This window comes from Phacochoerus africanus, chromosome 2, assembly GCF_016906955.1.
Source record: "Phacochoerus africanus isolate WHEZ1 chromosome 2, ROS_Pafr_v1, whole genome shotgun sequence".
In the NCBI taxonomy this organism is placed as follows: Eukaryota; Metazoa; Chordata; class Mammalia; order Artiodactyla; family Suidae; genus Phacochoerus; species Phacochoerus africanus.
Window position 1 is genome coordinate 155,197,848 of NC_062545.1, and position 26,495 is coordinate 155,224,342.

The 26,495-nt window shown below is 40.4% G+C and overlaps 1 protein-coding gene across 3 annotated transcripts in view; it reads left to right on the forward strand.

Annotated features, from left to right (window-relative positions):
• CD226 (CD226 molecule) overlaps positions 1-26,495 on the forward strand; it is a 104,556-nt gene that overhangs the window by 6,318 nt on the left and 71,743 nt on the right. The window contains exons 1-3 of one of the 3 annotated variants that reach the window (XM_047766977.1): positions 2,917-3,239; positions 10,867-11,032; positions 11,339-11,677. In XM_047766977.1, the coding sequence (XP_047622933.1) occupies positions 10,987-11,032; positions 11,339-11,677 (385 nt within the window). In that variant the 5' untranslated portion in view covers positions 2,917-3,239; positions 10,867-10,986. Of the gene's footprint in view, positions 1-2,915; positions 3,240-10,866; positions 11,033-11,338; positions 11,678-26,495 lie in introns of those variants that run through there. The other 2 variants (XM_047766978.1, XM_047766979.1) reach the window with 2 other exon arrangements.

Sequence of the window (26,495 nt, forward strand, 5' to 3'; positions counted from 1 at the left end):
ATGCTGGGTCACAAATAAAGCTTCAGTAAATTTAAGAAAATTGAAATCATATCAAGCATCTTTTCCAACCACAATGCTATGAGACTAGAAAAAAAATGCAAAAAACACAAACATGTAGAGACTAAACAATATGCTACTAAACCACCAATGGATCGCTGAAGAAACAAAAGAGGAAATTAAATCAATACCTAGAGACAAGTGAAAATGAAAACACAAGGACCCAAAACATATGGGACACAACAAAAGAAGTTCTAAGAGGGATGTTTATAGCAATACAGGCTATAAACAGAAACTAAGAAAAATCCCCCCAAAACAACCTAATCTTACACCTAAAGCAACTAGAGAAAGAACAAACAAAACTCAGAATTTTGAAATCATAAAAAGGAAAGAAAAGAGAAAAGAAGGAAAGAAATCACAAAGATCAGAGCAGAAATAAAAATGAAGAAAACAATAGAAAAGATCAAAGAAACTAAAAGCTAATACTTTGAGTGGGATGGAAATCCTATAAAATTGGAGTGTGATGACCATTTTACACTTATAAATGTAATAAATTCATTGAGTAATAAAAAAATTAAAGCTAATACTCTGAAAAGATAAAGAAAATTGATAAACCTTTAGCTAGACCCATCAAGAAAAAAGGAAGAAAGCTCAAGTCAATCAAATTAGAAATGAAAAAAGGGAAATTACAGCTGCCATCAGAGACATATAAATGATCATAAAGGGCTACTATAAGCAACTATCTGCCAATAAAATGGACAGCCTAGAAGAAATAAACAAATTCTTGGAAAGGTACAATCTTCTAAGACTGAACCAGGAAGAAATAGAAAGTATGAACAGACTGACCAATCACAAGTACTGAAGTTGAAATTTGTATTTAAAGACTTCCAACAAGCAAAAGTTCAAGACTAGATGTCTTCACAGGTGAATTCTATCAAACATATAGAGAAGAGTTAATATCTACCCTTCAGGAATTTCCATGTGGTGCAATGGGTTAAGAATATGACTGCATTGGCTCAGGTTTTTGTGGAAGTGAGGATTCAATCCTCAGCCCAATGGGTTAAAGGATCTGGTGTTGCCATAGTTGTGGCATCAGTCACAGCTGTGGCATCAGTCACAGCTGAAGCTTAGATTCAGTCCCTAGCCCTGGAACTTGCATATGCTGCGAGTGTAGCCATAAAACAAAACAAAGCACCTAAACTTTTAAAACTATTCCAAAAAATTGTAGTGTAAAGGACATTCCCAAACTTATTCTATGAGGCCACCATCACCTTGATACCAAAACCAGAAAAGTCTGGATTTTGTGTCAGGAAAAACAGATTTTTAAACATAGACCCCATGGATGTAAATAGCACATACCATTACAATAGGCTGTGCCTTTTATGGAGAGGTGAGTTGTCTGGATAGATAAAGACAGTTTCAGCCAATATTTGAGGTTCAACTGAAGGATTACTGTGTCATTTTGAGAAAGAGTTGGCCCCAAAGGGGAAAGTTTGTCTTTGGGTTGATTGGATCAAGGCATTTTTGTGTCACTCATTGGAGAAATAGATGAGAAAAAAGGCAAAAAATATTTCACACATTGGACATGGGACAGACTCCAGATTGTAATTAGTGTTTAGATCACATGCTGTGAAACCTAACAGTAGTCATTGCTTCACTCGCATTGAACAAATTTTGATGGAACACCTACCACACACCAGGCACCATGCAAGGCTCTGCGGATGGAGCACTGGATGGGCCTTTATCCCCACCTTTAAGGAATTTATTTAGGTATCATAAGAATTGCAGCAAAAAAAATGGCAATTATAAGGATGTGATATGTTTCGGTCAGGATATAGCTGGGGTTCTTAGGGAACTCACAGGAAGATTACTGAGCCCATCTTGGGGATGCTCAGGGAGAGGACTTTATAAGGCATGTCTGAGCTGAGATGGACTGGAGGGCAGAGGAAGCCCATGTGCAAAGGTCCTGCCCTTCAGAATATCTTCCCCAAGGTCTAAATTATTAGGAAGGAGGATGCGGGTAAGCGAAGTTGTAAGATGTGAGACTGGGAAAAATGGCAGAGTTCAAGTGTGTCTGACCTTGTAAGTCAGTAAGAAGTTGGATGTTCTTTTGAGGATGGTGAGGCATTGAAGGGAGTGACATGAGGCAGGCGGGTGTTTTAGGAAACTTCTTCTGTGCCATAATTAAGTGCCTAAAAGATATTCATGTGATCAAAGGCAGCATTTCATGGTCTTTCCCAAGCTCTCAGGCATACATGTGGTCTGCAGAAGAGTCTGTGACTCAGAGTTCAATGTCCGGGGCAGGTTAGCCCCCAGCAAATGCCTTCTCTTCTGTTGGATGCCGTCTTTTCTCCCCAGTACGTTCATGAATTGCGTGAACTCAACCTTAGCCATAATCCTTCATGGTGGTTTAACCAATAGAGAACCTCTATTGTCTCATAAATTAAAAGAAAGGATTAGCCATAATCCTTCATGGTGGTTTAACCAATAGGGAACCTTTATTGTCTCATAAATTAAACGAAAAAATAAAACTAACTTTGCTGTCTTCTGGAACAATGTAGAAACGATTGTGTGTCTGAAACAAAGCTGACAGACTTGTGGGGACAGTTCTTAGGAAACCACCAACTTGTGTGCTTTTTGTATCATAGAAGAGTAGATTCAAAAATCAAAACTGAAAAGAGTATCTAGAAGGTAGGGTTGAAACATGCTTAGATATGGGCAGAGATAAGCTTCCTGCACTGAAGAGACTTCTGACTCTGAAAGGCTTTGGCAGGAACACAAATGGGGAAGAAAAGGCAAAGTAACCAATTTTGAGTTTTTTTGTGTGTAGTTTCAATTCAGAGTAAGAACATTCACAGTGAAAGTACATCCTTTCAAAATATAGAAGTTTAGAGGGGAAAAGAGAGGGACAGAACTGCATCTGAGTTTGGAATGAACCTGAGTAGCTAAAATGGTAGAGATACTTCTTCAAGAAGCAGGGACACTTCTTGAGTGATTTTAATCCTCCTTAGTGAAAAATTAGTGATTGACTTCAGCTCCGACCTGAGAGAGCTGTGGTGGAGACAGCAGCTCAAAGCCACGCCCTAGGTCTAATGCCCCAGCTTCTCCTGTGGTGCCAACATGGGGCGATTGCCTTGACCGAAAGGGGGTGAGGCAAAGAGGCCGTGATAAACAGGAAGTCCTTAACCAAGACACACACTGGGAAAGGAGCATCAGAGCAAGCAGAACTCTCACATCTCAAGGTTAGTAATCTTCTAGAAAAAAAGACTGGATGTGGCTGAGTTCACACTTTTAAAATTAATAATGTGCAGGGAATGGGGGCTGTTGCTACAACAGGACAACCAGATACATAAGAAGGAAAAGAGCCACGGGGGATAGCTGTAACTTAGCAGAATGTTTGATCACTATAGACCTGTAAGTTTAATGATGGGCATAGTTTAGTAAGAGTGTCACTTAGAGTTCTTTTCTCAGTCTGTTCTTAGGAAAATCTGATAGTATGGGTCTTCTGAATAAGAAAATTGAACTATTTTCCCAGTATCGGGCTATCAGGCTTAACCTGCCTCCCTCCTTCAGGAAAGTCTGAGCAAAGATGAGCTTCAATAATAAAGGTTTGCTATCCAAATATTTATAGCCCTAGGCCAGGGCTGGCAAACTGTTTCTACCAAGGGCCAGAGAGTTAATATTTTCGGTTCTGCAGGACATGTGGGCTCTGATGCAACTCGCCACTGTGGTACAGAAAGAGCCAGAGATGATATGAGGCAGATGGGTTTGTCTGGGTTCCCACTGAACTGTTTCCAAAGATGGGGCAGTGGGCTGGCTCGTTCTGGAGGCTACCACTGGAGCCCAACTGAAGTCTCTACTTTGAATGGAAGTGAGTTTTTATGGCCCCTCAAGAGGTAGTCGAACTCCTGGGGGCATGTCTCTGAAGGGGGCTTGCCCTTCTTTAGAAGGATTCTCTTAAAGAGACCATGGGAGGCACAGAGCAGAAACCTAGATCATGCTGCTCCCACTGGTCTTGCTGGAAGCAGGAGCCTCTGAGCACCTAGGACCTTCCACCAAGGTACCAGTCAGCTCCGGCCTCTGAAAAAAGAGAAGGAACAAAGACCACACAGCCATGACCTTCCCAGTCCCAGTCCCTTGTTCCCAAAGTTTAGTGCAGCCCTCTGATTCCCAGTCCTCTACTTCCCGCCATGTGGGTAGTTGTCTGAGCTGGTGAGGAGCAGGAAGGGACTCCCGTGCACAGGGAGTTTCAGTATGGGCTGAGGAACAGAGTGGAGGCTAGGACCCTCCCCATTTCAGTATTTGTGGATGTGAAGTGATTTCTCTGTGTGCCAGCATTTGGGGAGCACAACGTCTCACTGAGAGCAGAGCAGTGAGGCTAGGAGGTAGAGAAGCTCTTGTGGAATGGCTAGAAGGAAACGACTTGTCTAAAGATGGTCCCCCAGCCCAGATCACCTTGGGGCCCACAGTCAGAGGTGAACTTGTGAGATGAAGTCACACGTCTGTGGTCTGCTGGGATGTGTTCAGCAGCAGAGAAATCCAGAATATTTTGATTAATGCCATCCTTGAGAATGAAGCTCTTTTATACAGACAGCTCTATTAGGAAAAAAACCTCAGGCCAAAATCCCTCATAAATCATGCAGAAATGGCACCTCCACCACAAAAAGAGTTCTGGTGCAGTCTCTGTTTGCCTTGGTTAGATGTTGATAAATAGGGACCATCCTTAGCAAAGTTGCTATAAGCACTTGATCTTCAGCCCCAGGTCTTTTGGCATCTTTCATTCAAACCTGGTAGCTCCAGCTTCCTGAGTTCTGAATGCAGGTGCACTTCTGCTCTCTTCACCGCTTAGCTAGGGTGGCTTCAGATTCCCTGGGAATGCAGGAGTTACTGCAAGTTATTATCAGCAAACCCCCTTTCCCAGAAACCCTCCTACTCCTCCACCCTTGATTCCTTCCTCCCAGGGGAGGCACTTCACTCAGGGCCTGACAGTAGGAGCTGATGAGTAGAAGAGGCTATGTTACAGCTAATGCTGTTAGGGTCCACAATCAGTGACCAGTGTACCATAGCAGACATCTGATTTGGCCCTGTGTCTCCTACCTCTCCACCTGTACAACTTTACCCAGTCCTCACCCTCATTTTTTTCCTCCCCACTTCTCCCCTACCCCTCTCTCATTCACTTATTTTTCTTCCAGTTTTAATGAGATATAGTTGACATGTAGCACTATACAAGTTTAAGGTGTGCAGCATAATGATCTGACTTACATACCTCATGAAATATATCACGATAACCTGAGTGAACACGGATGAAATAGAAAAATAGAAACAGAAAAAGTTTTTTTTCCTTGTGAGATAACTCTTAGGATTTACTCTCTTAACAACTTTCATAGGTAACATAAATCAAGGTTAATTATAGTATCATGCTGTACTTTATATCCCTAGGACTTATTTATCTTATAAATGAAGTTTAAATTTTTTATGTTATAAATCATTTATCTGACAAGTTGGACTATGCTCTTCTGCATTATTTATTTCCAGCTGTTGTCAGAAAGTTGTGACTCAAAGACTGTGCCCCTGGACTCTGGTCTTAGAATATACCATGACACTGTGTATTTGCAGACGAGAGTGGCTGGGGGATTAAGTGATGCCAATAAATTTAAGGCCAACAGCAAAATGTGGGGGCTTCTTTAGTTGAAAAGGCCTGAGGTGAATTTGGACTCCTGCTTTCACTAGCAGTTAATGTTTATTTTTATTGAGGTGAAATTCATATAACATAAAATTAACTATTTTAAAGTATACAATTAAGTGGAAATTCGTACATCCACAGCGTTCTGCAGCTACTACCTTTATCAAGCCCCAAAACATTTTCATTATTCCCCACCAAAAAACCCCTTACATTAAGCAGTCACTTCCCATTTCTCCCTCCTACTACTCCCTGGCAACCAAGAATCTGCTTCCTGCCAATATGGACATACATATTCTGGATATTCCATGTAAATGGAATCCTGCAGTATGTGACCTTTTGTGTCTGCCTTCTTTCACTCAGCATCATGTCTTCAAGGTTCATTCACACTGTAGTGTTAATCAATACCTCATTCCTTCTTATGGCTGAATAATATACCATTGTGTGATTTACCACAATTTATCCAATCTTCTGTTGGTAGACATTTGGGTTGTTTCCACCTTCTGACTCTTGTGACACTATAAATATTGTTCTACAAGTATTTGTTTGAGTACTTATTTTAGTTCTTTTGGGCATAAACCTAGGAGTAAAATTGCTGGGTCACATGGTCATTCTGTTTGACTTTTTGAGGAATGCCAAACTGTTTTCCACAGCAGCTGTACCATTTTACATTTCCACCAGCCATGCATAAGGGTTTCAATTTCTCTAAATCCATGCCAACACTATTATTTTTCTTATATTTAAAATTTTAATTAAAGTATAGTTGATTTACAATATTGTCCCAATATTTGCTGTATAGCAAAGTGACTCAGCCTTATATTTATATACATTCTCTTTAATATTATTTATTTTTTATTATAGCTATCCTTGTGGATGTGAAGTGATTCCCCTGTGTGGTTTTGATTTTTCTTTTCTTTTCCTTTTTTTTTTTGCTTTTAAGGCCCACACTTGTGGCATATGGAAGTTCCCAGGCCAGGGGTCTAATCAGAGCTATAACTGCTGGCCTACACCACAGCCACAGCAATGCAGGATCCAAGCCACATCTGTGACCTGAGCTCACAGCAATGCCAGATCCCCAACCCACTGAGCAAGGCCAGGGATCGAACCCGCATCCTCATGGATACTAGTCGGATTTGTTTCCACTGCACCGCAACAGGAACTCCAAAAGTTTTTAATTTTGACAAAGTCAAATTTATTTTTCTTTTGTTGCTTATGCTTTTGGTGAAAACTAAGATTCCGTTGCTGAATCCAAGGTCATATGAAGTTCTACCCTTATGTCTTCTAAGAGTGTTACCATTTTAGCTCTTATATTTAGGTGCTGATCCATTTGAATTAATTTTATATGTGGTGTTAGCTAAGGGTCCAACTTTCTTTTGAGCATTACTATGTAGTTGTAGTTGTCCCAGCACCATTTATTGAAGAGGCTATTCTTTCCCCATTAAAGAGTTTTTGCACCCTGTTGAAAATCGATTGGCCGTAGATATACAGGTTTACTTCTTGATTCTCAATTCTATTCTCTTGGTCTATATGTCTGTCCTTATGCCAGCACCACATTGGTTTGATTACTGTAGCTTTGTACTCATTTGTGAAATAAAAATGTGTTAGTCCTTCAACTTTTTATTTTTTTCAAGTTACCTTTGTGATTTTATATGAATTTGAGGATCAGCTTGCCTCTTTCTTCAAAAAAGGCCATTGAAATTTTGATAAGGATTATATTGAACCTGTATATTGCTTTTTCCCTTGCAATTTGGATGCTTTTTAAATTCTTGCTTAATTGCTCTGGCTAAAAGTACCAGTACAATGTAAGTAGTGGCGGTGAATGGGGATCAGTTTTCTCACCTGTCATTTGCCTTTTTTTTTTTTTCTTGTGGGTCCATTCCTCGATCTTTTCTAGCAGACGTCTTTGGAAGGGCTTCATTTCCTCCATGGTCTCAACTTCAGTCAGGCAGCCTCCAAAATGAGCAGTCCTGGACCCTCATAGACCTTCTAACCTTAAGGGCAGAAATGGATTTCTCCTTATGCTCCTCTTTCACTTTTTTGCTCTCCTTTAACCCTCACTGGCAGTTTTTATTATAAAGTACCTTCTATTGAGCCAATGAGTATGGGCTTTATTTTCCTAACTGGACCTTGATTGGGACACCCATTTTCCTCTTCTTACTCCCAACAAAAACCTACATGGGTTTGGGTATCCACTTCTTCCACCTCACAGAGACATTATGACAAAACTTAGCCATTCCACTGACAACTATGGCTAATTTAGGGAGTGGAGGTGGAGAAACCAAGTGTAGACTGAGCAGACCCAATTAGTGTAAAGGAAATTATTTACATTCCATGTTAGGAAAACAGGTTTCCTTCCAACCCCCTCCCCTCTTTCTCTACCCTCTCCTCTCTCTCATCATGAGTGATATTCAGCTACCTTTCTAAGAATATAAATCAGATCATATAATTCTAGTGGCTAAAAGCCTCCAATAGCTTCCACTTGCTCTTAGAATTATATCAGAAAGTCGATGATGGCAAACATGATAACCTCACCACATCTATCTACACAATCTAATCTCTTTTCATTTTCTGTCCCTATTTCCCCATAATTGCTCCAGCTACAAGGATTTTTTTAAAAGTTCCTTCCAGAGCTATGAGTATTTACACCATAGACACTTGTCCCAGGAAACTGCTTGGTACTAGAGTAACATATAGAAGCAAGATGCCAAGTTTGAAGGCATCAAGGATGCCATTCAAGACACTTTCAATCCAGACCCAATTTCATTTTTGTCTTTCCCACTCCCTAGACTGCAGTAACATCATTTCTTGAAAATACCCCATGTTGTTGCATATTTATCTCCTCTTCCAATTTCTCTACTTGGAAAGTCTTATTCAGGTTGAAAGTGAACCAGGGTGTGGTGTGCTTTTCCTATGAAATCTTTCCCAAACCTGTTGGAAGGAACTGTTCCTCTCTAGGATATTGTAAAATTTGACCAAATGGCTTGCATAGAGATGATCTAGTTTTATTACAATAATTGTTCCTTTAATCTGCCTGGCCCAATACATTATGCATGACTAAAGAGCAAAGACCATGTCTTTCTCCTGTGCAAATTGTTTCATTGAATTACTTGCAAAACAAGTGAATGACAAAAAGAAATGACAGGTATCTCTTTTTTTTTTTTTTTCGTCTTTTTGCCATTTTCTTGGGCCACTCCCGCAGCATATGGAGGTTCCCAGGCTAGGGGTCGAGTCAGAGCTGTAGCCACCGGCCTACACCAGAGCCACAGCAACACAAGATCCAAGCCGCATCTGCGACCTATACCACAGCTCATGGCAACGCCGGATCCCCAACCCACTGAGAAAGGCCAGGGATCAAACCTGCAACTTCATGGTTCCTAGTCAGATTCGTTAACCACTGACCACGACGGGAACTCCGACAGGTATCGCTTTTGACTATATCACAAAGCCGTCACAGGCACAACTAATATAGATGTGAAAGGTTTTAGAAAATAGAATGCTATGTAAACATAAAGCAACACTGTATATTATTATATGGCCACATTATAATTTTGTTCTGATTGTCATTATTTTGTCTTTCTTTTTACAGCCACACCTGCAGCATGTGGAAGTTCGCAGGCTTGGGGATGAATCAGAGCTGCAGCTGAGGCCTGTGCCACAGCAACAGTAGCACCGGATCTGAGCTACATCTGTGATCTATGGCACAGCTTGTGGCAACTCTGGATCTTTAACCCACTGAGTGAGGCCAGGGATTGAACTCGAATTCTCAGACTATTTTGGGTCCTTAACCCACGGAGCCACAGTGGGAACTCCTGATCATCATTACATTTTTGATTCATACTTCATTTCATATCTCCTGATGAAATGCCCACACTGATACTAATGTTCAGGAACAGACACCTACTGATAAACTTTTGAATGAAATTACATAGGAGGTTCACAGTTGCATTAGGCAGAATTGTGGGAAGCAGTTCCCTTTTCTCAATTTTTACCCACCTTTTATTTCAATCCTCTCATCAGGAACCAAATGCATTCTTACAATCTCTTTTATTATAGAGGCAATTGAATATTTTTATGCTGACATGTTAATGTGTTTCCAGCAAGCTCTTAGGAAACAGAACTATTATTTTACAAGAGAGAGAAGGGAGCAATGAGGAACCTACTATAAGATGTAATCACTGGGGGAAACTGGGTGAAGGGTACACAGATCTTCTCTGTACTATTTTTGCAACTTCTTGTGACTCTATAGTTATTTCAAAATAAAAAGTTTTTTTTAAAAAGTAACAATAAGGAGTTCCCGTCATGGCTCAGTGGTTAAGGAATCCGAGTAGGAACCATGAGGTTGCGGGTTCGATCCCTGGCCTTGCTTAGTGGGCTAAGGATCCAGCCTTGCCTTGAGCTGTGGTGTAGGTCGAAGATGTGGCTCAGGTCCCACGTTGCTGTGGCTGTGGCATAGGCCGACGGCTACAGCTCCAATTAGACCCCTAGCTTGTGAACCTCCATACACCTTGGGTGTGGCCCTAGAAAAAGACAAAAATAAATAAATAAATAAATAAAATAAATTAAAAAAAATAACAATAATGGTAAATTTGTATATGCCCTGAGCCACAATACTTTGGTATCTGGAGGGCCTTCAATTGTCCTTTCATTACCCTGAAGCAAAGGCCTAAGGACAACAAAGAGGTAGAGGTCACAGGGAGGCCATGCCCTGTGGGCTGTCCATGCTGGTGGAGCCACGGGCCCCTACACATGGCCTTCCGACCCTGCTCCAATCTCACATGCTCAGGGAAGACTTCCCTGTTTTTCTGTCTAAGAGAAAACAAGCCACCCCTAGCCCTGTCCCCACTTCTCTGCTTTGTTTTTCTTCCTGCACTTACCACCAAACTATATTTTGTACCTCTTTATTTTAGTTTCTGTGTCCTCCCACTGGACTGTAAATTCCATTATAGCAAGAGTTTTTTTTGTTTGTTTGTTTGTTTTTAATTTACTGTTGTATCCTCATAGCCTAGAGCAGAGTTGGGCACAGAGCACACACTCAGAGAATGTTTTTTCGATGAATGAATCTCTGTGGAAGATGAAAGCTTGACAATAAGCTATTTCCCCGAGAGAGAAGAAATTTAAATCTGCCCATCCTTGTATGAGAATAAACCTGACTTTGAAGCTCAGACCCTTTTCCTGTGTTCATACTTCAGATAAAGAAGACACTGCTGATAGAATCTGAGAGGAAGGAAACATTGCATCGTGCCAGGCTCTGCATGTAACACGATAAAAATTGTCTTTCTATAGATCGGCCTCCCAAACAGGTTCCAAAGATGGATTATCTTACTTTCTTCTTGGTTATTCTTTATGTGTACAAAGGTAACGATAATGTCTTCTTTTAAAGAATTTATTCCTTTTTTAGTCTTACAGTGTGACATGTTCAGAATTTATAATGCTTTTAGTTGGCTTAGATAATTTCTTACTTGTTCAGAAAAACTACAAGTTGAAAATACCAATTATGAGCAGTGGAAGCCTTTATAGACTAAGGTAGAGACTGTTAGCCTTTAGCATGATCTCAGTTTGCTATCTTGCTAGGTCTTAGAAAGATTAGAATAAGCTTAAGATGTCTATTTGGTGTTTTAATCATCAAGTCTAATTGAATTAATGAGATGATGTTTTTTTCAGCTCTATGTGAAGAAGTATTTTGGGACACAACTGTTAAACTTGCTGAGAATATGACCCTAGAATGTGTGTATCCATCAATGAACACTTTAACCCAAATGGAGTGGTTCAAGATCAATATGATGGAGAGAGAGTCCATAGCCATTTTCAACCCTACTTACGGTGTGATTGTGAGAAAGCCCTATGCTGACAGGGTTTACTTTTCAAATTCAACCAATGCCTCTAATGATATGAGCCTGTCCTTTCATAATGCCTCTGAGGCAGATATTGGCTTCTATTCCTGCTCTCTTCATACTTTCCCTCACGGACCCTGGAAAAAGATGATACAGGTGGTTCCATCAGGTAAGTGAAAATGTTATTTAACTTTTTATCCATCTACAACAACTGTGAAATGCTTTATCATATTTTTGTACCATTTTAAATTCCATTTCTTGATTCTATAATATTGTTTCAATATATAATACTAAATAATACTGTGAATCAATTTCATTTTTCCTGAGGTGCTATCATTCTGATTAGAAGAAATGTATTGTGAAGTTGAGTGTCATGGGAGAAAGCACTATTGTCTTAACAATAACTTGAGCCTAGATTAAACTGATGTTGGCAATGTTTGGGCTCAGGAGCCAGACACATCCCTTTTTGTGCTCCATCTCAGCAATATAGTCCTATTTCATTTTGCTAGGCTCAGCGTCTCAACCCTGCATGTTCAGAGTCCTTTCTGTAACACCAAATCTAGATTTATTAGTGAATCCCGGGCAGGGTTCAAGCACTGGCTCCATTTTTTGCTTCATCCAAGTTTCACTAGAAAGGATGCTTCAAAAATTTCAAGCTGTCATTTCAAAAAGAATCAAATGATCTCTTGAGGTATTTTCTGCTATGTCTACCAGTGATTGTGGTTTGAGTTAGTCCTCTCAATAATAGCCACATGGATTGGATATGGTATGTTGGAAAAACTTGGGTTTTACAGCCTTTACTTCTTTCATAACCTCACATCAACTGCTCAATCCCTGGAATATCAGGTTCCTGAGTAGTAGATTGAGTTAATAATACTGTTCTCTTTGTTGAGTGGTTTAGGGATTATACAGATATAGAACTTAGCTCATGGTAGTTAGGGAATGGTAGGTATTATTAGTATTGTCACTATTATTATTTCCTATGATTTTGACACAAAATGACTAATGACAAAATTTTTAAATGTCAGAGAGTGTCTAGGGAAGGAAATAATTTGGAACTCTGTGTTTCTTATCTGGTGTTTCTCAAATTATATCCTAAGTAGACATCTAGCTGAGCACATTATATGCTACCTGATATAGCGCTTTTTCCATATTATAAAAGAACAATTTATAGTATTATATAAGGAGTATCTAATGGTCATGAGGTAAGAAAAATGTCCATGTGTTAGTTTTCCCATTCTCTTTAAGTGTAGCTAAGCTCAAGAATAATTTTGTATATACTGACTGGTGAGACTTAAGAGTGTTGATTAGCAAAATCTCTTTAAATATTTACATTTTAAAGATTCCATTTTGCCACTCAAGATCTCATTTGCTATTGTGTGCAGCCACCTGTCAAATGCTGTCTGCAGGTCTTTAGTAGGGAGTCCACTTTGGATTGGCCATAAAAGCGAAGGAGAGGATAGGCAATAGTCTTATGAATAAGCTATTCAACACATGTCCTGAGCACCATGGCCAGAACAAGATGGGCTTCCCTCCCTGCAAGCTTTTGTAGTTTGGGTCCCAAGTCAGGTATTCGGATCTCTGCCAAAGGACAACCAATTGAAAATAGGTAGAACAGGAATTCCCCTGGTGGCTCAGGGGTTGGCGAACCCGACTAGGACCCATGAGGATGGGGGTTCGATCCCTGCCTTGCTGAGTGGTTAAGGATCCAGTGTTGCCATGAGCTGTGGTGTAGGTTGCAGACGCGGCTTGGATCCCATGTTGCTATGGCTTTGGCGTAGGCCAGGGGCAACAGTTGCTATTGGACCCCTAGCCTTGGAACCTCCACATGCTGCTGGTGCGGCCCTAAAAGACAAAAAAAAAAAAAAAAAAAGAAGAGAAAGAAAGAAAGAAAGAAAGAAAGAAAGAAAGAAAGAAAGAAAGAAAGAAAGAAAGAAGAAAGAAAAGAAAAGAAAAGAAAGAAAGAAAGAAAACAGGTAGAACAGCGATTACCAGAGAGGTGAGATGGAGAACTGGGGATATAGATCTTGGTCAGAGTATAGAGTCGAAGTTATGTAGGATGAATCAGTCTAGAGACCCAATGTACAGCATGAAGGCCACAGTTAATAACATTGTATTGCATTTTTTCTTTTTTTTGTCTTTTTGCTATTTCTTTGGGCTGCTCCCGTGGCATATGGAGGTTCCCAGGCTAGGGGTCGAATCGGAGCTGTAGCCACTGGCCTACGCCAGAGCCACAGCAACGCAGGATCCGAGCCGCGTCTGCAACCTACACCACAGCTCAGGCAACGCCGGATCGTTAACCCACTGAGCAAGGGCAGGGACCGAACCCGCATCCTCATGGGTCCTAGTTGGATTAGTTAACCACTGCGCCATGACGGGAACTCCTGTATTGTATTATTACCAAGAGAGTAGATTTTTGGTTCTCTGATCACCAAAAAAACCAAAAAAAAACAAAAAAATGTGACTATATAAGAAAAGATGTATAAATTAGCTTGATTATAGTAATCATTCCACATATTGTTATGTTGTATATGCCTTAAATATGTACAATTTTTATTGGAAAAAAATGAAAACAGGTAGCTTGACCTCTTCTGAAAGTTCAGGAATGGACTTGGAAACCAGAACTTAATCTGCATAATAGATTGTGGGATCTTAAAAAAGATAAAAGAATTTAGGGTACTCTCTAAATATACTGATTTCTCCTCTTTACTGAAAGCTTGTAATGTGCGAGGAACTTGGTCAGTGTCTTACCTAAGTCTTTTCATTTAATCTCCCTGCACACTTGGATGTGGATGTAACCTTGATTTGCAGGTAAGGACACTGACGGGAAGTGAGTTCTAGTAATCTGTCTGAGTTCTACAACTTCATATGCTTCATATGTGTCCACTGGATAGAGTGACAGCTTGGGGGACAGAGGATTCATCTGGGGCTCTCACATGAGGAGATGTCAATCATTGTTTGTCCTTTTGGCTCTCCCTTACTCTTGAGTTTTCAGCGTAGAGTTGAAGAGCAATTGGACATCTTATTCTGGATAAATGATATTGTTAAGGCAACACTGTTAAAATGTGTGGAGCCAGCATTTCTTAATTAGTAACTAATTTAGAGCATTTAGTGGTAATAATGGGAAAATGTTCTGAGAAGGCTTGGAAGATAACATTGCAAAGGCAGCCCTTCCATGGCAGAGTGTGTGGCGGAAGTGGGGTGGTGAGGAGGTTACTGTAACCCATATGTCTCTGGCCTTACTAGTCAGTTAAAGCAAAGGAAATGCCCTCCCCACCATGGGCAGCCCACTCAAACACTCCACTGACTAACTTTTATTATGTGCCTACTGTGTATGAAGTAAATGCATGTCCTCTTGTTTAATACTTGTAAAACACTGGGCAGGTGGGGTGGGGGGCAGGTAGGGTATCATGTCAACTACTACTGAGCTGAAGAAACTGAAATTCAGGGTCATTAACCAACTCAAGGTTGCTAAGCTGCCAAGTCGTGGCACCAGATTGAAACCAGTCGATGTTTCCAAAAAGCCAGAAATGAGATGAAGGGGACCTTGACTCCAGCAGAGTGAACAAGAAGGCTCCAGGGAGGACCAGGTCATGCTGGACCTTGAAGACTTGGAAGGAATTTTTAAAGATAAACTGGGGTGAGGGAAGGAGAGAAAATGGAGAGAAAGGGCATCTCTGGGGGTGTTGATAGCATGGACAAGGGCACAGGGGAGTCTAAAATTCATGCAGGGGACAGAGAATGGCTCAGGTACTGAAAAATGATGCTTTCATGTAAAAACATGGGAAACTAGGAGACTAGCTTTGCTTGGAAGGGAGGAAATAAGTCCAATTTCAGATGCATTGAGTTGTAAAGTAACCTTTGATCAGCTAGTGGTTGAAATTATGGAATGGCAAACCAAAAGAAAGTTTAGGACTGAAAATATCAGTTTGGAGTAGTCTGGATGGTCAGAAGATGGTTAACTAAGAAAATACTTATGGACGGGACAGAAGCTGAGGCTGTAGCATTAGAGGATGCTCTCATTGAATTGGGGGAAGATTTGTGTTAAAGACTGGAGACGGCATAGGTGTGTGTGGGGAGACCTGAGATGCAGGACAGGTGTGTTATTGATGTGGGAGCAGCGGACGTGCTTCCTCTCTTAGCTCACGTGTATAGTAGAGGTCAGGTACCCAAACTCTCTGTGGTTAGGTGCTCTGTGTTGCTGTATCATATAGATCCTCACTCTTCAATCTTCCATGCTCCAGCCCCTATCTCAGCTTGGACATGGGATGTTCTTCACTCTCTCCTTGTAAAGGTTTCATTCTTTCTTGGGTGGGAGGAGGCTCCATCTTAGATGGCTTTTATCTCTACTCCTGTTAATGTCAATTTTTTGTTTTTCTCTTGCCACTTGCTTTTGTTCTAATATTGGCTTGATCTCAGGTTTTAAATTTTATTTAAAGCAAGAAAGGGGAAAGTAGCCCAGCTCTGGCTTGTAGAAATGCCTGTGCTAATTTGTGGGACCTGAATTCTCTTATCCATTAATTCCCTCATCAAGTCTTCACTGATAACCTACTATATTCAAAGTAATGTTTGTGGTGTGGAAGCTAGAAAGACATGGATCTTAGCTCTAAATGGTATGCAGAGTATTTGGGGAGATAAAAGTTGTGTACTGCAAACTAGTTTAAAACAAAAAATAAGTGCTATTACATTTCAGAGGATAGAATTTACTTTCAACCAGGAAATTCAGGACAGATTCAGTGAAAAGGGAGAATTTGAAGTTTACTTACCTTGAAGGAGGTAAGTCAGAATATTTAGACATGGAGATGAGTGAAGTAGGATTCATGAGAATTGCTTTAAATATATGGAAAAATAGAGAGCTTTGGCTCTATTTTAACCTACTTTGCTTGACTTAATGCTTTGAAAGGCATAGGAATCCATGTATTATGCAATTATATTTTATAATCTATGTTAAGATATCTTCATACTCTCATTTTGGCTTGGGTGTTACCTATGCCAAATTCAGAAGGAAGGGAGAAAACAAGGGAAGTGACACTGGCTTATGTATTAGTGACAGGTGAAAAGTGATGGATGGGGAAGACATCATCTAAAAGGCGTATTTGCCTGTCAAAGGAAATTCCAAAACAGGGCTAAGAGACCAAAGACTCTTTCTTACACTCCTGTTCTAAGGGTCACCAATACATACTGGCATGTTTTGTCCTTGCCAGATTCTTAGAGCTTTTTCCACAAGTAGCATTTCTCTTGTTGTTGTTGTTGTTGTTGTTGTTGTTGTTTTGTTTTGTTTTTTCTTTTTTTTCTTTTTAGGGCCACAGGGGATATGGAAGTTCCCAAGCTAGGGGTAAAAATGGAGCTGCAGCTGATGGCCTACGACACAGCCACAGCAACACAGTATCTGAGCTGCATCTGAAACCTATGCTGCAGCTTGTGGTAATTCAGGATCCTTAACCCACTAAGTGAGTCCAGGAATTGAACCTGTGTCCTCACGGACACTGTGTCAGGTTCTTAACCTGCTTAGCCACAACTGGAACTCCTGTTTTGTTTTTTTTAAGTGATGTAGAAAAATAAGAAAAAATTCTTTCACATCTACTGTTTAAAGATTTAATAAATAATTATTAATAGATAATAATAAATAATATTAATAAGTAATACACTCTCTTAACATCCATTCTGACAAGCTCAGAAACAAGTCATGCAAGTTTCCCCATCCATATAACTGTGTATATGAGTACACATGTATAGACACACACACAATATACATGTATGAGAATAAAGAAGGGTTCTGTGAAATGTTACATTTCAGCAGTTTGTCATTTAAGAAAAAGTATTAAATAGTATCTATAAGAATACTGTAGCCAATCCAGGAAAACAAAACATTTTAAAGGTTTGGAAATCTTACTCCTTAATGAAATAAAATAGCATGTAGAGAAGGCAGATGATAACATGCATTTTAAGACTCAAGGAAAGCAAGGTTATGGTCCCTGCACTTCTCAAGGGTGAAATTAATGGGAGTCTAAAAGTGGAATAGTTACCAGAACCTGGGTCAAGGTTGTTTTTATTGACTTGCTTTCCTTTTGCTAAGCCAGGGAGGAGATGCTTGAGAGCGCATATCACCATGAGATTCAGCTCTCAGGCTTTGGGGCAAAGCTCTGTAATCAAAAATCAAAGAGGAAGAAATAAAAAACAACTCTGAAACGAGGCAACACTGGATTTAGATACAAAATTAAATTCAACTGTTGAATGGCTGGTAAAGTTTAACCTACAGGCACAAATACACTTTCAGGTTTGAGGGAGTAGTTTTTTCTGTTTGTCCATCTCAGTGCACCAGCCTCTCTCCACTTTGCTTCCTCTATACCCTGTGAGGCCCCCACCCCACCCCCAGCCTCGCTCACTTCTCAGCCATGTAGACTTGGTGGAGATGCACTCAGGCCACCCAAAGCAGGGGATGAACCTGGCTGTGATCTTTGCCTGGGATCATTTTGTTTACTTACACAAAACCTGCCCTTCCTTGAGTTTTCTTTCCAAGATGACCATAGCATGGGGTGGGTTTGGGCCACCTGCTAGAGGATGAGCTACAGCTGAAGTGGGGACAGCTGCTCCCTGCGGCCTTGGAGGTGGTCTTAATGCGGCTGAGACGACACAGTTCTTGGTTTTCCTCCTTTAACCCTCAAGTGATCAAGACAACTCGCACCTCTCCTACTGCTCGTGACCACAGCCGTTCTCACCCCAGCGCCTCAGCGGCTGCCGACCACAATCTCTGGAACACGCTTCCTCTGCAGAGTGGGTGCTGCTGGTGTGTGGGTGCGAGTGAGGGTGGGGACTGTGGCTTCTGTGTGAGTCAGAGCCCTTCGGAATAACTGGAACCCGCCCCGCCCCCTCACGCTGATACACTTCCGTGGACTTTCTGGGCTTTTAGATTCTTAAAAAAAAAATTCCTCTCGTGGAAGGTTGAGAGCCACAGCATGGGAGCTGTGTTCACCAGCAGTTTTTCTTGAAACATCTCAGAGGGTTAGGGGTGGGTGTCAGAGACCTTCAAAGAGACCTTACGGGAATGTGCACCTTGACAGATCACCATAATGACTGAGTGTAAAATGGTATTTTTGCATTTTATAAAGCATGCAAAATGCTGGATTTTGCATGCTTTAAAACAAAGAATGAGAGGGAAAATAAATAACTGAAGAAAGAAGGCAAAAGGTCAAGCTTGCATGGCCAGAGGCTTGGGGGTCCCCAGGCTTCTTTCTCTTTGAGCCAGTGCTGTCCTGGGGCGGTATGCTCAGTGTTGATGGCAAGGATACTTGGTCTAAGCTCTGTTTTTGGTTGCTGGTTTTTGTTGTTGCTTGGTTTTATAGGGAGTGGAGATTGGAAGCAAAATGGCTTTTCTGTTCCTTCGAGAACATTTCTGAAGACATTTAAGATTTTGAAATCGTTAAGAATTTTAAGACTATCAGGTCCATCCTTCAGGGATCAATGCGAAATGATTCCCCCAGGCGCCATCTCTTCTACTTACTCCACAATAGTTTTAATTAAGTAACACAGCTGATGGGGCGTCTGGCACTTTCCTTGAGAGATTATTCACAATCCAATAAATCTCAATGTGGGAAAATTTTCCCTGACTTCAGCTATTTAACTAACATACATTAAAAAAAAAAAAAAATAAAGTCTTCATAATCTGCCCAGAGAGAGAGGCCTGTGTTCTATAAAAGATTGATATAGAAAGCTTTCTAAGGATGAGCTAAGATAACGCAATATTCACATTTAATAGCTCTGTAAATAGCCACCTGCGTCATACTTGCTGGTTTCAGTAGGGCCAATAAGATGAAGTGTAGGCATACATTTTGTAAGCATTTATGTGTACCGTTTAACTAGCAGAATACTTTAGAAACTTAACATTCTCGTTTCAGAAAATTACCTCTTAAGAACATACTTGCCTCATTTCTTGGCAGGCAACATGAAATCCTATATGCTATCAACACTGACATTTCCAGAATAGCTTACTGAAGGGTGTGTGTATGTGGAGGATAATTTCCTTCTTGACATATAAAGAAATCAAGACTTCAGAAAAATTTAGGTCATCTACCTAATTCATTCCACTAATGTAGGACATTTATTTCTCTTTACAAACTGTATGCTATGATTGAAAGTATGTATACCATTTTTCATCAGAGAAACAGCCAGGGAAGTTAATATTTGTCTCTGAGACAGAGCTCAGTAACATTAGTGTATGTCGTGAAATGAGATCATTTTGTCTGTCCCATTAGCTTGTGACACCACAATTCTCATGTTATGTCCTTGTTATCTTTTAAGAAACATAGTTGCATATTTAAATAAGTGAGTAAATATAAAGAACTGTTATTTAATTCAGTACTTGTTACTTCTCTTATTTTCCTTAAATCCTAGAAATGGTTCCTAAGAGAATGAACATTTAACAAGATAGAAACATTTCCAGTTACTGGTATTGTGTTTCTTCGAGCTGACACGATGTTTGAATTTTTATTCTTAACACAGTCTGACTATTATATTTTCAGTGAAAAGAGCAGAACTGAATCAAAGGGCAAGTTATTAAACCTTATTGTTCAAATGACACTTCCAGGTGTTAAAGGCTTTTATTGGATGAATGTTGATAACAGTAATTTAAAGAATTGTCAGCCCTTTCCAAATATATTGAGTAGGCATTTACTGTTTGCTGTAAGGAGAAGAAATGAGTAAGATCATTGTTGTCCAGAAGTCTATAATCTAAGAGGAGAGGTATGTACTGTACATTATGTAAACATGTGGATCAATTAACCATGATGCACGGTGGAACTGATAAGTAGCATAGAACAGCCTCAGTGGAGTTGAGAGGTGATGAGATTAATTCCAATTTGGAGGACCTTTAAAGGTGTCTGTACCTTAAAGGTGAAAAATCTGGGTATGAGTCTGGAAAAAAAATGCATCATGTAAAAACCCATAAAAGGGAAATGCATTTGAGGCAAATGAAAAATACATTTGGCCCCAGGCTTAGGGGAAGGGCAGTGGTGGAAGGTCTAGTTGTGAACTTCCTGGGTGGTTAGTAAAGTTTTTAAACAGTGGAAGATACATGTCGGTCAAGATTGCAGCCATTATTTGGAGTCTTTACTCTAGGCTGCATATGAGGTGATTTAGAAGCAGGAAAAAAGAAAGATGGGAGAGCAGGACAAAGTGCAAGGGAGCATGCAGTCCTGAAATGAAGTGGAGGCACTGCCTCCAGTGCCAAGTTCACCACTGCAACCTCCACAAAGTCTGTTTACCTCCCCAAATTATAAATAAAACTCCCCCTCCCTAAGTGCCTTCCTTTTCCATCTTTCATTCAATAGATAGTTACTGATGTCGGCTGTGTGCAGGGGGTCATGTGAGGTTGGGGGTACATATAGACACACACAGAGGTAAGCCAGTGTGAGGACACAGGAGAGCAGCCTCAGAGGGAACCAACCCTGCTGCCACCTTGACTGCAGACTCCCTATCTCCAGAATTGTGAGAATATACATATCTGTTGTTTAAGCCACCCAATCTGTGGGACTTTGCTATTGCTTGCCCTAGCAAACTAATACAGAGGCCCTGATAATAGGTCAGATGAGAGAGGAAAAACATTATACTGAGGCAATGTAAATCGGGATTGTGAAGAGAGGGGGTATATTCAGATAGAATTTCTTTCTGGTGTGCCTTTTGATTTCTTCCCCTCCCAAAGACTGAGAACTTGTATTTTTACAAAGTGTTAGAGCTGCTGGCCTTTGACTCGGAAGCTGCTGGAGCACTGCTCCTGTGCCTCCTGCTTTGTTGTGACCTTGTTCACTAGCCCTCCCTGGTCCTCATTATCTCTCCATCCTAAATCGTTCTTTTCAATGCACACCTTCCATCTCCCCAGAACTGTTTTATAATCGATGTCTGATATTCTTTTTTTTTTAAAGTCATATAGCCTTAACTGTGTACAGGCACTTTTTTTTGTTTGTTTTAATCATTTTTAATTTTTAAAAATCTTTTTAGTGCCACACCCATAGCATATGGAGGGTCCCAGGCCAGGGGACAAATCGGAGTTGCATCCACTGGCCTACACCACAGCCGCAGCAATGCAGGATCTGAGCCACATCTGCAACCTCCACCACAGCTCGTGGAAACGCTGGATCCTTAACCTACTGAAGTGATGCCAGAGATTGAACCTGGGTCCTCATGGATGCTACTCAGATTCGTTTCTGCTGAGCCACAATGGGAACTCCAATGTCTGATGTTCTATATATCAAATGACTCTATTTCTACCATTCATTTTCCTCCCTGCTGCTGATTCCTCCTCTTATTGCTTTATTTCCTTATGTTATTGGCTATTTTTGACTGTGTGCTTCTCACAGCTCTTCATAAGGCATTTCTGGTTGTTCTCTGAGGCACAGAATAAAGGGACCTTCATTCACAAAAGCATCGTCTTGGATTACTTTATGCTTGGGCTTTATGGGGCCCCCTATTATGGGAATTTAGAATAAAAATTCACGTGAATACAGACTTGTGCTTACAACTATTCAAGGATTTTCTTCCTTTCCATAGTCTCCTAAGGATGTGGATGAGAGCAGGTTTACTTCCAGTTCATCATTCCCATGAAGGTGTACCCATCATACATCTCAACAGAAGGGTCTTCTTGATTATCCACCACAGAGAGACCCTGAGCCTTGACACCCATTTCACTTGTTTTGCGTGTGGCTCAGAATCTCAATTCAAGCCTGCTTAGATTGGCCAGGTGGACTCAGGGCAAAAGTGGCTTGCTTCCATGTTCTTACCTCCCTAGTTTCTCTCTTTCTCTTAGATTTTTATTGGCATCTCCTATGTTGTCAGAAATGTGATGCTTTAAGACATTTTAAAACATTTAGCATACATATTTAGTTTTTAATAGGAGGTTTAGTGCTAATAATTGAACTATATATTTTATTAGAAATGGGAATATCTACATTTCTAAAATATAGATCCCACCCCCAAAAACTGTTCTGCTCCAAATCTTCTCATTTAAGTCAGTATCCCCACTTCTCAAAACCATAGACATGATCCTTTGTACCCCATTTCCTCTCATTCTTCTTATCTAAGTGGCTAGTCTTTCAAAGTAAATATCTCATCCATATCTCTCAGCCTATATTGCAAAGCACTTATTTGTCACCTCTGTATTTTTTTTAAAGTTTATTCATCATCTGGATGCTTTTGTGGGAAAGTCTGATCTGAGTAACATAACCCATCAACTTTTCAGAAAAACAATATCCAATGCCCCAGTGTTTGGACTCTGGGCCTGGTAGGACCATATTTCTAGTTATCTATGCTCTACATGCAGGTAAGGGGTACTTGACTTCTTTTGCTCTTGATCACCTCCAGATAAGACATGCAATTGGCTCAGCCTCCAAACTTCTAGGAATGAGCTCAGACAGTGGATGATAGAGGAGGAGAGTTGAGAAATGAAAATATTTCATTTATGCTGGATGTCATGTGTGAAGTAGAAGGAGGATTCAAGAGTGACACCAGGTTTTTACCTGGGGTCCTGGGCAGAGGATCCTGCAATCATTTCCTGAATTGGGGCATATGAGGTAAGAAGAAAGTCTGGATGGGGTTGAGGGGTTGAGTTATGGAATATCTACGGTATGTCAGTAGAGCCCAGCAGGAGGAATATTTGAGTCAGAGACCAAGAGAGAAACTGGGTTAGAGATGTAAACGTGGTGAAGTTATGAGTGTGCATGAGTTTACACACAGAGCTTGGCTGGTGATCTTTTACAGCAGTAACAGTGGTGTATTGAATGTTTACTATGAACCAACCCTGGGCAGGGTTCTAAAGGCTTCACCTGGATTATTTCATTTAATCCTCATGATACTCCTATGAAGTAGATGGTATTATTAATACGGAATTTTGAAAATACATTAAGACAGAGAGTGAAGGACAATCTATGGAGAGTGTAAGGAGGAAAGAGAATTTGGCGCCAAGGGGTTACCTGGTAATAGTGTTAAATGGACATGAAAAAAACTAAGATGACAGGGATGTTATTAGACTGGGAGATGCCTCACTATTTACACCAGAGCTTGCAAACTGGTGGCCCCTAAGACCCACTCCATCTGAGGAGCACATTTTTAGAAAATTGGAGACACTCATAAATATCTGAATGGACTGTTAATATTGACAGCATTTTCTAGGCTGCATTGTAGGTTGCCTTTTTGCAAAGAATACAATCTTAAATTCTTCACAATCCCCACTATTCCCTATTGTTCTACCTGCTGGCTTCAGTCATTTTTTATTACTGAAATTTTTAATGATAATATTTTTTTTTACTGATGATTTTCTATTATCTTCCTGGACTCTCTGGGAATCTGATGTTGCAATCCTCCTCTACTAAATTAAACCTCAATCTTCAAAGGTGCTATTTAAGGCCTTCTAAGATTTGGTCCTTGTGTATATCTCAAGCTTGTGCCTTTGTGCATCCTTGTTTTCAGCCAACATGGGTTAAATTTTAATTCCCTAGACATCATCTATATTTTTGAATTTGGTGTCTTTGTGCCTTTTATTTCCCTTAAATATTCTCTCACTCCATATACTACTCATCTTTCATGTGATGGCTAAAGAAACCTTGCCCCATCCCTAAAATGGAAAACCAATATTTCCTTCTTGACTCCCCCAGATGTTGCTTGTGATTACTTTTAAATTGACTGTATATCACTTTCTTTGTATTCCACCTAGTGGTTACCATGCCAGTTTCTCCACTGGCTCCTCACCCCAACCCCCAGATCCCACCATGAGGATCATACACCATCCCCCTCAATGATCCCATGAGACTTGGACACAGTGCTTTTGTACATAGGAGACTTGACTCAATAAAATATCAAAAAGAGGAGGACTGAAGGGAGGGGCATGGATACTCTCATAGAAAATCATTGGAATTGACCCTTGATGAGTACATATGAAGGGGGTTTATTCCAAACACACCTAAATGGAACAAAACGATCTCTTCTGAATGCCTTCCAGGAAGTGTAAAGTACTTTTCCTGGGTGATAAACAGAGGTTTATAGCTCATTACATATAAAATATAGTTTGAGGTATTTTGGGTGTAGTTTTTTTTCCTCTGAATAATTTAATTATTTATACCTAACTTCATTCTAAAAGATAAGTAGAAATTCTTTCCCACTAAATATATTCTTTCCATTGGGCATTTATTAAAATGTATGTAACAACTTTCCCATATATTTCATAGCTTGCTAAGACACCTTGATAATTCACCCCACTTGTTATTTCACCACAGAATGGTTTAGTGTGGATATATATTAGCACATTATTTGTGAATATATGGTGAGTTTAGTATACTATGTTCATAGAAGCATTATTCATAACACCCAAAAGGTGGAAGCATTGCAGGTCTCCGTCGAGGGATGAATGGATGAACAAATGTGGTAAAGGCCCAATAAATGCTGTTTAGTCTTCAAAAAGGAGGGAAATTTTTACACAGCGTATTATATGGATGAATCATGAGGATAGAATTATAAGTGAAATAACATGGAAAAGGACAAATACCACACAATTTCTCTTATATGAGCATGTAGAGCAGTCATATTCATAGAAGCAGAAAGTATGGTGGTGGTCGTTGGATGTGAGGAATGGGGGAATGGGGCTTATTTAATGGTATAACGTAGAGTTTTGGTTTTGCAAGATGAAAGATTTGGGGATTGGTTGCACAACGATGTGTCTGTACTTAACACTATAGAACTGTACACTTAAAAATGGTGAAGATGGTAAATTGTATGTTATGTATATTTTACAATTAAATATAAATATAAATATTAAATATATGAGTTTACTTATAGGATTAGTTCATGTGAGATTTAACTGGTAACAATTTTTATAAAAATTCTTGCTATCTTTTGTTTTGCTTTTTGTCTTCATGACGGTTAGAACAAAAACGGATTTGTTGACAGAGTACTTTGAGTTCTGGTCCTGCCCTTCCTCCTACTAGTCCTGTGACATGTGGAAAGTCCACCCCTTCATTTTTACTGAGTTTCAGTTTACTCAACTATAGAAATGGGAATAATCATATCTACAATGGAGTTCCCGTTGTGGCACAGTGAAAACGAATCTGACTAGGAATCATGAGGTTGCGGGTTTGATCCCTGGCCTTGTTGGGTGGGTTAAGGATCCAGCATTGCCGTGAGCTGTGGTGTAGGTCGCAGACCTGGCTTGGATCTGGTGTTGCTGTGGTTCTGGCGTAGGCCGGCAGCATCAGCTCCTATCAGACCCCTAGCTAGGGAACCTCCATGTGCCATGGGTGCGCCCTGTAAAGACAAAAGACAAAAAAAAAATCATATATACATTATAGGCAGGCTTGGGGATTACTGAAATAATGTCTGCCAAGCCCTGTGAGGGTACCTGGCACACAGCAAATGCAATGTACATGGTGGTTGCACTGGATTACCTTTCCACATTCCCTAAAATGTTGGACATGTATGTTCTGTGTCAAGACTATTTTCACACACACATAGTAAGCAGCTATCAGATACCAGGCACTCCATCAGGAAGCTGAGATATTACAAAAGGTGAGAGATATGGCTCCTGCCCTCATTCATATTATAGTAGGGGAGAAAAATAGATGTACTCTATCTTAGTATGACAGATTCTCTGGTGGGGAAAAAATGCCAAAGGGGGGCTATTAGAGCCCTTTTAATGACTGTTGTCTTTTCACATTGTTCAGCCTTTGGGCAGGGGTGTCTGACAATTAAGGAGAGATAGGAGTTGGCCAAAGAAGTAGCAGAGTAGGTGTGTCCTCTGCAGTAGGAATGGCGTGTGCAAAGCTCTGGAGAACAAAGAGAGTGTGAGGTATTTGAGGTGGGAGCCCATGATCCTGAAAGGTAAGATATCAGGTGGGGATGGGGATAGGTAAAAGGGAGAAGCAAGCCGGGGCCACACACTAAGCAGCTCTGTGCACCAGGGACAGGGAAGTAATTGAAGTGTTCAACCAGGGGAGAGGGTAGACTGACTA